This window comes from Papilio polytes, unplaced genomic scaffold (assembly GCF_000836215.1).
Source record: "Papilio polytes unplaced genomic scaffold, Ppol_1.0 DF824493.1, whole genome shotgun sequence".
NCBI lineage: Eukaryota > Metazoa > Arthropoda > Insecta > Lepidoptera > Papilionidae > Papilio > Papilio polytes.
In genome coordinates this window covers 435,948-449,765 of record NW_013524711.1, presented here as the reverse complement: position 1 = coordinate 449,765, position 13,818 = coordinate 435,948, and the positions used below count along the sequence as shown (strand labels likewise).

The window sequence follows — 13,818 nt, the reverse complement described above, 5'->3', positions numbered from 1 at the left end:
TATCTGTCCCGGTAAGCGCTGTTAGCTAGTTCTATCATACTAACACTAATATTATAAATGCGAAAGTTTATATGGATGGATGTTTGTTAGAGTTTGTAGCATAAACTGCTGAACGGATTTCGATGAAATTTGGTATGGATATTGAGGATAGTCTGAAAGAACAGATAGGCTACTTAGTTATTTTTTTAATTCCACACGGACGGAGTCGCGGGCGAAAGCTAGTTACAAATAAAACACTATCTTTCGCTCGCGACTTCGTCCGCGTTAAATTAAAAAAATAATATAAAACATAGCCTTTCCTCAGTGATAACGTAGCTTTTTAATGTTGAAAGAATTTTTGAAATCGTCCCAGTAGTTTTGGAGTTATTTAATTAAAATCAAACAAAGTTTTCCGCTTTATAATATTAGTGTGGATAAGTCGTCGTCTTGGATAATCTTAAAAATCTATTTAAACAGTAAACAATTAATACGAGAACTCAAATTGTAAGTTCCAATTAGCATATACCTTTGTTTTTAAAACATGGGAGAATTTCGGTAGAAGTTTTGAATTTTTACTGGTAACACTAATAACTAGCAGCCCCCTGTCAATGGCAAAAACTATAAAATCCTTGAAGGTCATTTAGAGCCACATTTGACTAAACTATCGCACAACTGTTGTGATTGTCGATTGTTTCGCAGCCTTCAACTGTTTAGTTGCAAAACTAAAAATTGAGTAGTGCACTTCCACATAAGCTAATAGGAAGTAAAGGACTGAACAGTTGTGCGATAAATAAATCAAAGTACGCAACGCCCTTGTGACTTACGCCTACCGGGTCAAATAACTTTGTCTATAATGCTATAATAATCGACCAATTCTATGAGTCGAACCACTTATAGATGTATAATCTATAGATTGAGATCATACAAATTTGACAAGTCTCCATCATAGCCTAGCGAAGTAAGCATGGATAATCCAGAGTCACCTCATCTATAGATGATACATCTATAGATGGTGCATCTATAGATGGTACATCTATGTACAAGCACCTTTTGGTTGCTGGAGTAGAGATATGGGTACACTTGGTAATTCCATTGTGTGTCCTGCATCTTCCGTCTCCTTTCCTCGTTTGCTGCTCTCACTTGCTGGATGTAACTCAAACTGAGTTGTTTCCTCTGTTCGTTATGTCATTATTTAAAAAAACAATAAAAAATACAACTTTAACATGATAGTGTTACACAAAAAGCAAAATAAAAACGATTAAAAAGTCGAATTAACAATAAAATAGTTATAAATATATCCTATATTATACAGTGATTATTTAGTTTGTTAATGGTGGAAGAATTTTTGAAATAATCCCAGTAGTTTTTGAGTTTTTCCATTAAATACAAATACAAATATTTCCTCTTTGTAATAGTTTCCCTTTAGCTGTTGCTACGATTTCGTCCGCGTAAAAAATGTGTAGTGATAACGTAGCTTCTAATGGTAAAAGAATTTTTGAAATAATCCCAGTAGTTTTTGAGTTTTTCCATTAAATACAAATACAGATATTTCCTCTTTGTAATAGTTTCCCTTTAGCTGTTGCTACGATTTCGTCCGCGTAAAAAATGTGTAGTGATAAAGTAGCTTTTTAATGGTGAAAGAATTTTTGAAATGGGACCAATAGTTTACCAATTATTTCAATACATATTAAATTTAAAAAATACAAATCTTCCCTGTTTATTATATTAGTATAGACTACTTTAAGCGTCTAGTTAAATTATATAAATATTATAAATGCGAAAGTTTAGATGGATGGATGGATGTTAGCGTTTGTAGTGTAAACGGCTGAACGTATCTCCATGAAATCTGGCACAGGTTTAGAGCATAGTCTGGAAGAACACATAGGCTACTTTTTATCCCTGAAATAGTTACGGTTCCCGTGGGATTCATTAGTTTAGTTTGTTAATGTTCACTCGATCATTCTGCAACGGTTCAACATATCTTATTGAAATTTGGCACAGATATAAAATAAAGTCTGGAGTACACATGGGATAAGCTTCATCAACGAGAAATGTCCGGTTCCCGAGGGATAGTTCGTATGTTTTCTAATACCACGCGGACGAAGTCACGGGCAACAGCTAGTCTAGTAATAAATATAAATGTTAGTGATAATGTAGTCCAGTAGTTTTAGAGTTTACTTAAAATGTTAATACAACGACCCACATATGAACAGATTGAAATAAATGTAACAAATTTACTAAATAACACACATATAAGTTTTTTCAAGATGCAAAATTGTTATAAACCCGAAAGACACTTATTTTATGAAAACTATACCCCATGTATAAGGCAATCTTCAAATACAAAAGTTAAGATGGATGGATGTTTGTTAGAATGTATGCGGAACAATTCAATGCATTTTAATGTCTGGAAGAACAATATCTATGTGTTACAAATACTGACTAGTTTTTTTTTAAATCCCGCGCAAAATCGCGGGAATTATTAATTATTTAGTGTCACATAATTACAATAAAAATAATGATTTTTAACCCAACAGTTTACGATATAAATTGTTTTAATATTTTGTTAAAAAATATTAAAGCGTTACAGAAAAAGAACCCTCTGTAAAGATTATTAGGTGTAATTTACCTCGAATTATTCGCTATTTAAAGAGAAAATAAAAAAGAAAGTTTAAAAAGATCATAAAAAATCCGAATATACTTTTAGAAACAAAATTCGACCTTGAAAAATGTAACAAAACAATTTGAATTACATTAAAAGCAATTTCAACTTTACGCTTAAAAGAATAAAGTATAATTTATTTTATCTTATTAATAAGAATAATATTAAGGTAAGTGTACCTATTTTTTTTCCATTTAATGTAAAATCGACTTTTACTCCAAGTACTTTGAGTCTATTTTTCCTTATCAATTAGTACATCAAAATTTTTGGTTACGTTCCATTTTTAAAATCGTATTAAATTTTTTATAATTTTAGGGCCTGTCACACCACTGGCCTCTAGATCAGATAGGATTAAAATGACGTCACTGTTAGATAAGAGAACAAAATCCGATTTTTCGTCACGTATTTTTTAGTTAACAGACAATTTACGATTTGGTGGGACAGGCCCTTAGTAATATTGATTTGTTTTAATAGATTTTATCTTGTTTAAATTTCGACCTTACGTATACTCAATAGAGTTCAAATTACTCTATATCCATTATACCTTTGGTTGTTTAAAATTCGACTTTATTCCCATAGTAATAGGGTACATTACCTTATCTCCGTTACTATGATACTGGTATGTCTTCAGATATGTTCCTAGGCACAATATCTCGCAATGTGGACAACTTTTATCAGCTGTACTTCTAAGAAGGTTCAACATATGTATAAAATCTTCGGCCACGTAATGGTCTTCTTCCAAAAAGACCACCATACCTGAAGAAAATACCAATATAAGTCGACCTACAAAGTGCCAGTATAAGATGACCCACCATTTCATACATTACTTTCATTACTATAGTTCAATATATACTGGATACCCATATTAGGGCTAATCTTAGAACTGTCTTTCGATGCATTTTCACTTGAAATTTCAGTTCAAATTACACTGGTCACTAAAATTGCAACAAATCTAAGCTGAACTATCTTATGAAGCATTTTCTTTACAATCTTAGTTGAAGTTACACTGGTTAATGTATACCAGAATATACCGGTCTAAGATGAACCAGCTTTCCATACATTACTTTGAATACTATAGTTCAATATATACTGGATAGTCATATTAATGATTCATTTAAGAACTATCTTAGAGTACACTATCCATTATTACTTCAGTTTAAATGACATTCGCTAAAATAACAACAAATCTAAACTGAACTATCATGTGAAGCATTGTCTTTACAAGCGTGGTTCAAATAACACTGGTTATTGTATAAACGATACAATCTGTTTAAAAATCCTCATAACCAGTTTAAGATGAACCAACTATCCATACATTTATTTTATAGCCATAGACCAACTTAAACTGGACTATTCAATTATGTCCAATTTAAGTTGGACCATCATATAAACCATTTTCCTTACTAATACAGTTCAAGTTACATTAGTTACCTGTATGACCAGCTGTACATTGTAATTGGTTGAATATTCTATTCGCTTTCCACCACCAATGGTGTTTTGTTTGCGTGTATTTCGCTTCTCGGTAATGTCCGTGGAGATCCGGGTGTTGAGCATTGTTGCATTTCATTTTTATTGCCCTGGAATATACAGTGAATAAAATTATTCCAACGGTACTTTCTGGAAGGTACTATATATATACTATTATAATAAAGCCTAAACACACACTTCTTTGTTACCTAAGATGTCAGCAATTACACCATATTGTTTTATTATTCTTTTTTTAATAAAAAGCCCTACACTTACGTCACGCTTTAGGCTATATATTTTCACGTCATTGAACGTAGAGGGTAATTATTTTGGATAAAAACATTAATGTGGGAAAGAGACCATAAGTTGCTGCCAACATCAAGCAAGCCATGGTTTGACATCATGCCATCATTTTAGTATAGTTCACTAGTATAAGATAACTAGCTGTTCCCGTGCGGCTTCATCCGCATGAAATTATGAAAATTTTATTTTATTGTGTACATTTGTCAAATTAATAGCAAATGTCAAAATGACATGACATGACAAACCTTAGCAATTTACTTTCTTGATGTTGGCAGCAACTTATGGTCTCTTTCCCACATTAGGGTTTTTATCAAAATATTTACTCCTAAGTTTCACAGCATGAAAATATATAGCCTAAAGCGTGACATAAGTGTAGGGCTTTTTATTTAAAAAAAAATAATCAAAAAATGCTGTAATTGCTGACATGTTAGGCAACAAAGAAGTGTGTGTTTACGCTTTATTATAATAGTATAGATAATAGTCCGTCGAAATCGGCCCAGCCGTTTCAAACCGATACAAACCCCTCTTGCGGACAGACAGACAGACAAAAAAATTTCAAATGCGATTTTCGTTATAAGCAACGCAAATATATCATCTTCCTGTAATTTTTCTTATGATATTACAAACAGATAATCTGTTCAAGGAGTTTTTACACGTTTTTAGAGTCAAGCCATTAGAAAAGAAGAAGAAATTAAATTATTTTAAAATTAGAACTCATTGTCGACGTCATCACTTTTTTCTAGTCTTTTTTCTGTACATATTTTATCAAATACACATGTCTCCGTTAAAAATAGTTTTATTTCTAAATCTTTTACGATATACATTTTGGTCCTTCGAGCCGGATTATATTATTATATTAATTTTATTATACGTATATATAGATATATTACCGCTTAAAGTCACTAAGGAAATTGCACTTTGTTGCATTAACAAAGATGGTTTTCGTAAAAATAGTAACATGACTTATTCACAAAATCTTTTTCCACCAAACAATAGAATAGTGGAAATTACAACTTACTGTTCAAGTCGTACATCTCTCGGACAATCATTGGGATCAACTCCTGGGAACTCATTTGGATGAGTTTGTATTGAAAACGGATAGAAGATTTGCATTACCTGGAAATACAAAAAAAAAAAAAAACATTTAACCCAACCTTTCCAAAACGTCTTCATCCGCATGAAAAAGTCGTATCTCAATTGCAAATGTCAAAATTACCGTATACATAATATTCTTGCTTACTTAATGTTGGCAGCTTGTAGTTACAAATAGAAATACTGGCTTACACGCGCGATTCCGTCCGCGTCGAATTTTAAAAGTAAGTAGCCTATGTGTTCTTCCAGACTATCCTCTACATCTATACCAAATTTCATCGAAATACGTTCAGTAGTTTAGGATACAAACTCTAACAAACATCCATCTAAACTTTCGCATTTATATGAATACGAGCTGTTGCCCGCGACTTCGTACGCGTGGTATTAGAAAACATACAAACTATATAAATTACAAAAAGCTACGTATTCCGGGAACCGGACATTTCTCGGACATGAACCTTATCCCATGTTTACTCCACACTTTGTTTTATATCTGTGCCAAATTTCAATAAGATATGTTGAACCGTTGCAGAATGATCGAGCAAACATTAAAAAACTAAATTAATGAATCCCACGGAAACCGTAAATATTCCAGGGATAAAAAGTAGCGTATGTGTTCTTAGAGACTGTGCTCTAAACCTGTGCCAAATTTCATAGAGATCCGTTCAGCCGTTTAGGCTACAAACGCTAACAAACATCCATCCATCTAAACATTCGCATTTATAATATTAGTATGAATATAATAAACAACAAAATATTAACTTACTAATATTATAAATGAGAAAATTTGTATGTATGTTTGTTAGTTTGTATCCTAAACTGAACGAATCTTGATGATTGTACATAATGATACTCTAGATAACGCGGCTCCTTATTATGCCAGTTGGAGGCCACCGTGGGGTTTAAGTCGGCGCTTATCCGACATAACCACCCTTGTCCCTGCAAGGGTGGTATGCGTTAGGCATTTCCCCATGTTAAAAAAAATGGATAGTCTGGAATAGGCTACTCAATTTTTTTTTTAAATCCACACAGAGTCGCGGTCGAAAACTAATGTGTTTATTTCAAGCGGATGAAGCCGTACGGAACCAGTAATCTATACTATTATAATAAAGCGTAAACACACTTCTTTGTTGCCTAAGATGTCAGTAATTACAGCATATTTTTGAATAATTCTTTTTTCAATAAAAAGCCCTACACCTACGTCACGCTTTAGAGGATATATTCCCACGCTATTAAACTTAGGGGGTAAATATTTTGGATAAAAACCCTAATGTTGGAAAGAGATCATAAGTTGCTGCCAACATCAAGAAGCAAGATTGCCATAGTAACTGGTATTTTGACATTTGCAATTGAGAATTTGACAAATGTGAACAATAAAATGAAATTTTCATAATTTCATGCGGATGAAGTCGCATGGGAACAGCTAGTTAGTAAAACAATAGAACTTACCTTAGTAAAATCTATACTTCTTACTAAAGAATTGATTTCCTCGTCGTAATAATCATGAGAGAAGACCAATAAGGTTCTATCGATGTCCTTTGCTTGGGCTAATGATACTATCAGGTGACGTAAATACGTAAGCCTAGTGTGGACCTGCAAATAAATTAAAACATTTAATAATTGCTGTTGCTCTCGATTGTTCGCGTGAAAATAAAAAAAATATAGCCTATGTTACTTACAGATAAATTACCTTTCTAACGGTGAAAGAATTTATAAAATCGGACTAGTAGGTTTTGAGTTATTTCAATACAATTGATTTTTAAAAAATGTGGGTAGCCCGAGAAAGTAATCGAGATCCTAGCAGTTTAGGATTCAAACTATAATAAACATCCATCCAACTAAACTTGCACATCTTACTAATATTACAAACTAGCTGTTGCCCGCGACTTCGTCCGCGTGGTATTAGAAATCATACGAACTATATAAATATAATAAAAAAAAGTAGCGTATCCCTCGGGAACCGGATATTTCTCGGCCATGAACCTTATCCCATGTGTACTCCAGATTTTGTTTCACATCTGTGCCAAATTTCAATAAGATATGTTGAACCGTTGCAGAATGATCGAGTAAACATTAAAAAACTAAATTAATGAATCCTACGGGAACTGTAACTATTCCTGGGATAAATAGCCTATATGTTCTTCCAGATTATCCTCTGCATCCATACCTAAATTCATCCAGATCCGTTCAGCAGTTTAGGCTACAAAATCTAACAAACATCCATCCATCTAAACTTTCGCATTTATAATATTAAGTAAGATATGATTATATGATTGGAAAGTTTAGATGGATGGATGTTTGTTAGAGTTTGTAGCCTAAACCGCTGAGATCTCGATAGTCAGAGATGTAGAGCAAAGTCTGGAAGAACACATAGGCATAAGTTACGAATTCAGTTTAATAATTATTTTAATTCAGCATAGAGTCGCGGGTCAAAGCTAGTATAATACCATCTTATTTTTTATATTAAAATCCGCTTTTAAGGTGTACGAATTTTTTTCAATTAAATTTTTCGTTTGAAATTCACAAATATTACAATAAAAAATCATTAAATAATAAGAGTAATTTTAACAATCTTAATAATATTATAAAATACTAATAAGAAAACTAATATTATAAATGCGAAAGTTTAGGTGGATGGATGGATGGATGGATGTTTGTTAGCGTTTGTAGTCTAAACGGCTGAACGGATCTCCGTGAAATTTGGCACAGGTTTAGATCATAGTCTGGAAGAACACATAGGCTACTTTTTATCCCGGTAATAGTTACAGTTCCCGTGGAATTCATTAATTTAGTTTTTTTAATGTTTACTCGATCATTCTGCAACGGTTCAACATATAAACAAAGTCTGGAGTACACATGGGATAAGCTTCATCCCCGAGAAATGTCCAGTTCCGGAGGAATACGTAGCTTTTTGTTATTTATATAGTTCGTATGTTTTCTAATACTACGCGGACGAAGTTGCGGGCAACAGCTCGTATATAAATAAAGTATTACAATACTAAAAAAAATCACGAAATGATTTTGGCAGAATCCAACGCTATAAAATAAAAATTAATAAAGATAATTCCAATGTCAAACTGTCAATGTCATTTATAATTTTTATGTTTTCTATTGCATACTTTACACTTTATACATTTTTTTATATTTTACAACATTTTATAAATAAAAAATGGGAGAACTCAAACAAAAAGACGAGAAGGTAACTGAGTACAGTGCTACAATTTAAATTTAATTTTTTTACATGCTAAAGTGTGGATGGATGTTTGCCCCTATCTCCAAAAGGGATCTCCATGATATTTGTCACAGAAGAAAATAGGCTACAAAGAGCGGATAAAGTCTATCAAAGAAAACCAATCTTTACTAAACTTGACTAATATTGAAGATGCGAAAGTTTAGATGTATGGATGTTAGAGTTTGTCGTCTAAACTGCTGAACGGATCTCGATGAAATTTGTAATAGATGTAAAGTCAGGAAGAACACATAAGTTACTTAATTTTTTTGAATTCCAAGCGAACGGAGTCGCGGGCAAAAGCTACAAGTATAACAATAAGTGTAAAATTAAAAAAATAGCTGCGTCTTCCGACTCCGTTCTTAATCTGCAAATTCCCTGATTGTACATAATTCACTACCATTGTTAAAGCCTGTATTTACTATTCACAAAAGCACCCGGTACAGTCCTGGCAATCCACGGTGTTCCGCTTCAAGAAATACCTTGTTCATTACAACAAAAACTCCGCCTTACAAATAACTAATTATGTATCAGTGAGTGCAAACAAAGGGATAACAAAAACGCAGACATTTAAACTGCGTAATGTTTTGGTTCGCATCGTTGTAAAATGTTCAAACAATTATATTTTTAATTTGGACCACTGCCAGTTTCCCCGTCTGTACATAGGTTGCATTGCTTACACACATGTCTCCTAAAATTTTGAGCAACAATAAATGATTTTTTTATTTCCAGACACCAAAATCGAAGCGTAAAATAAAAATACCACGTCGAGAACCTTCGATAGTTATACCAGAAAGAGTTCCAGTTTATATTACCCCTGACAAAACTACGTGTGTAGAATGCGGCTGTTTTCCTAAAGATCCTTATATTAAAAACAAGTAAGTGGTGCAGAACATCCACCAAAAGTAAGATATTCTGAGGTCTACTAACATTTTAACCCTCTTTCTGTCCCAAAGAGATTTAAAAAATATTTAAAAGAAGCATAGTTGAACAAAGATGTTACCGGTGAAAAACTGTTATAACTAGTCCATATATTTCTTAAATGTTTTGGTTTGTCCCTTTCAAACAATATACGTGTATCTTTAAAATGCAATCGATTATGACGTTATATGTGAACACTAGCTTTTGCCCGCGAAACCGTCCTTAAAATAAAATAATGTTTAATCCTTGTCAACACTACAATTATAAAAAAAATATTAAACACAAGATAATGAGAAACGTAACTAATGAAATGAAAAAAAAAAGAAATATTTAAAATTAGCGTTGCATTGCTGACCGGATTGGGCCCTCGCTCAGCTATAAATGCTGGATGCTCCTATTGAAGTACCAGCGCTGATCTTCCGCGAGAACCCTTGGGATCATCCACACGTCAGCAGTAGCAGTGGATAGGTAGAAATTATCACATACACATGAGTAAAAAATAATCTTTGTGGAATTAAAATAAATAACTAGTCTATGTAGATTATGTCCAACTATGACAATCGAGATCCGTTCAGCAGTTTAGGATACATACTGTAACAAGCATACATCTATACTATTATAATAAAGCGTAAACACACACTTCTCTGTTGCCTAAGATGTCAGCAATTACACCATATTTTTGAATAATTCTGATTTTAATAAAAACCCCTACACTTACGTTATGCTTTAGGCTACATATTTTCACGTCATTAAACCTAGGGTGTAAATATTTTGGATAAAAACCCTAATGTGGGAAAGAGACCATAAGTTGCTACCAACATCAAGAAAGAAATATTGCTAAGGTTTGTCGTGTCATGTCATTTTGACATTTGTTGTTGATAATTTGACAAAAGTAAACATTAAAATAAATTTTTCGTAATTTCATGCGGATGAATCCGCACAGGAACAGCTAGTATACATTTAAAAATATAAGATGTTGCTCGCGACTTCGTTTAAACAAAAATAAGGAATATAGCTTAAGTTATTCACTGATAACGTAGCTTTTTAATGGTGTAGGAAGTTTTAAAATCGGTGTAGTTTTTGAGTTATTTGAATACATACAAAAATACAAATCTCTCTTTATAATGTTAGTATAGATTGATACTGATAATTTTAAATTTGGTGATAATTTCTAATGTAATGTAAATGAACATTTTTTGCAACATAGAATCTGGGTGAAGTCGCATAGAAAAAGTTAACTAATTATTTTTTTTTATAATAATATAAGGTGGCAAACGAGCAAGCGGCCTGAATCCACTGAAATGGAAGCGACCGCTGCACATAAACATCCGCAATTGCAGATGCGTTGCCTACCCTTCATTGACGGAGGAGACGCACATAAAGAGGACATTTCCCCTTCCTATGCGTCTCATCCACCGTGGATTTGACGGTGTTGGGTGGAAAGGTACTAAAATTAGGCCTCCGGCACCACTCATCAGACGAAACGCGGAATTGCTTTCACTTCACGCCTGTTTTCTGTGTGGTCGTGGTATTGCACCGGGCGAGCCGGCCTATTCTTGCGAAAATGTTAAAGCGGGCTCTACCACTGTTAACTACTGGGCTTATTTCAAAAATTCTTTCACCATTAGAAATCTACGTTACGGCTGAGTAACAATTTTTAAATTTCACGTGTACCAAGTCGCGAATAAGATCTAGTTTCTTAATTATTTTCAGAAAGCTACTACCATGTTTAAAATCTCCTTTATCGTTGTACGAGTTATCAGCTAAAGTTGTCGATGGTCTACCATTGCCTGATGCGTTTACATGGAGTGTTGAGGATGTTGCTGACTGGATCAAAGATATAGGATTACCGCAATATAGAGTAAGTTAAAATATAATCTACAAAAGATAGGACATGGCTGTCAAAATTTAATTCCCAACTGTAATTTACAAGACCCTCGTAAGATATTCCTTGTTAAGAATGTGGATGGCTACAAAGGTAGAGGAAGACCGAAGAAAGATTGTGTGAAAGAGGATATGCTTAAGAAAGGAGTGAATTCAGATAAAGATGTATGGAAGAGCAGCACATACTGTGCCGACCCTCCGTAAGGGATAAGGGCAAGTGGATGTTGAATTTACAAGACCTTCGTAAGACCTATATGGATCTGGATGAAAGGATACATGTGTCAGAAATGCTAAGATAGATGTGTGGTAACATGAATGGATAAGATACGAAATGAGTATATTAGAAGTAGACGTTAGTTATGAGTGTGGTACACCGGTAGAGGTAGAAAGAGATGGATTGTATGAAAGGTGACATGATCGAGAAGGGAGTGACTGAGATGACGGTTGATAGAGTTATTTAGAGGACAAAAACCCGGTGTATCGACGCTACGAGGGTATGATAAAGCAGGGAAAAGATGGTGAAAGATTCATATTTGTATGTAACGAATAAACTCAAAAACTACTGGAGTTATTTTAATAATTCTTTTACCGTTAGAAAGCTACATTATCACCGAATGATATAGGATACATTTATTACCTTTTTTTTAAACCCTTGTACACCAATTCGAAAAAAATAATTACATCTATTTGGTAATTTCAGGAATGCATACTTGTCAATTACATCGACGGACTCAGATTGTTAATGTTAGAAGACCCTTCAAAGTTACCTTTAATGAATATACGAGACTTTGAACACGTGAAGGTAAGATTTCGATCCAACTGTTTAGTCTGGCTTTGATTCCTATGAGCTTATGGACAATGCAACTAAACAGTTGAAGGCTGCGAAACAATCGACATTCGACACAGTTGTGCGATTGTTTAGTGAAAAGTGTGCGCCAGCCCTTATAGACCAAAGAGTATGCAAGTCTGTTGGTAGAAATGGTCAAAGATTAGGAAACTTATAGTGACAGTTGTAAAAAAAATGGCATAGAATATTGACACAAGACAAGACATTGAGTAACACTTTTTAGACATTGGCAGAGGGCGCTAATCTTACTTATATTATAAATGCGAAAGTTTAGATGGATGGATGGATGGATGGATGTTTGTTAGAGTTCGTAGCCTAAACGGCTGAACGGATCTCGATGTAATTTGGTACAGATGTGGAGGATAGTCTGGAAGAAAACATAGGCTACTCACTTTTGTTTTTTTAATTCCACGCGGACGGAGTCGCGGGCGAAAGCTACAGAGCTAAAATTTAGTGTCACGTGTCCCCTGTATCACGTGTTAATTTAAAATGCATCTTATGTCCTAGATAATAACGTCTAAAGTCCGTCAACTGTACAGTACGGAGTTTATAAGATTTGCTCGAAGTATCGGTCTACCGCCACGGAAACCATTAACACATTGTACATGGTTTAAATCTAGAACTGGCCCTAGTTGGGGTATAAGAAGGAATTGGACTCGGTAAGTTGTTCTTTCTCTGTCACACTAATTGATATTGCATATATCCGTCACGCTCTTTATGCGTCAAGCAAGGTATTACGCGCGTTAGAAGCAGATGTTCTTTCTCTGTCGCACATCTAGTTTTTGTATATCTATCTCGCTCTTCAAATGCGTTTATCTTCATATGTTGACATGATCATAGATTAAAATTTTTACAGATGCGACATATTACGTTGGATGAAAATAATTATGCCAGAACCCATATATTTGGATCATTGGGATTTAGTATGGTATGTATTTGTGTAATAATGGTCTACGCGCGGACCCCGGGTTGGGAACCACGCGCAGATACAAAAAATGTTCAAATATCGGGTAACCGTCACAGAACAGCAAGCGGTTACCTGCTAAATTGGGCCGTCACTATCCGCAAGCAACCTAATTCAGCTATACATTGCTATTCTGAGTAAAATTAGTCACAAGACAGCAAGCTAATATATTCAGAATCGCGTCGTAGGAACTGAAGTGGAGAAGACAGTAATTGGTTTCCCTTTACTTCTCTCATTTGCGTAATGTACATGAAATGACTTAACATAAGGCGCATGTGATACAACATCGTGTTTTAAAATACAGGTGGCGCCATCTAGTTGTGTACGTAAAAACTACTGGTCTCTAGTGAATATTTGTTACATTTGTTATTTTTAATCCTTTTTTACAATTTAATAATAATATTTTTCCTTAGGTATCAAAAACCGGATTATCCAAAAGTTAAATTCGGACGAGTTAAAATACCTAGACA

The 13,818-nt window shown here is 33.9% G+C and overlaps 1 protein-coding gene across 1 annotated transcript in view; it reads right to left on the bottom strand.

Moving 5' to 3' along the window:
- The window catches only part of LOC106102679, a 37,283-nt gene that overhangs the window by 4,538 nt on the left and 18,927 nt on the right, over positions 1–13,818 (bottom strand). The window contains exons 4-8 of the mRNA XM_013282600.1: positions 6,953–7,096; positions 5,430–5,527; positions 4,073–4,218; positions 3,237–3,397; positions 1,027–1,152 (exon numbers count right to left, since the gene is read on the bottom strand). Of these exons, the coding sequence (XP_013138054.1) occupies positions 1,027–1,152; positions 3,237–3,397; positions 4,073–4,218; positions 5,430–5,527; positions 6,953–7,096 (675 nt within the window). The remainder of the gene's footprint in view (positions 1–1,026; positions 1,153–3,236; positions 3,398–4,072; positions 4,219–5,429; positions 5,528–6,952; positions 7,097–13,818) is intronic.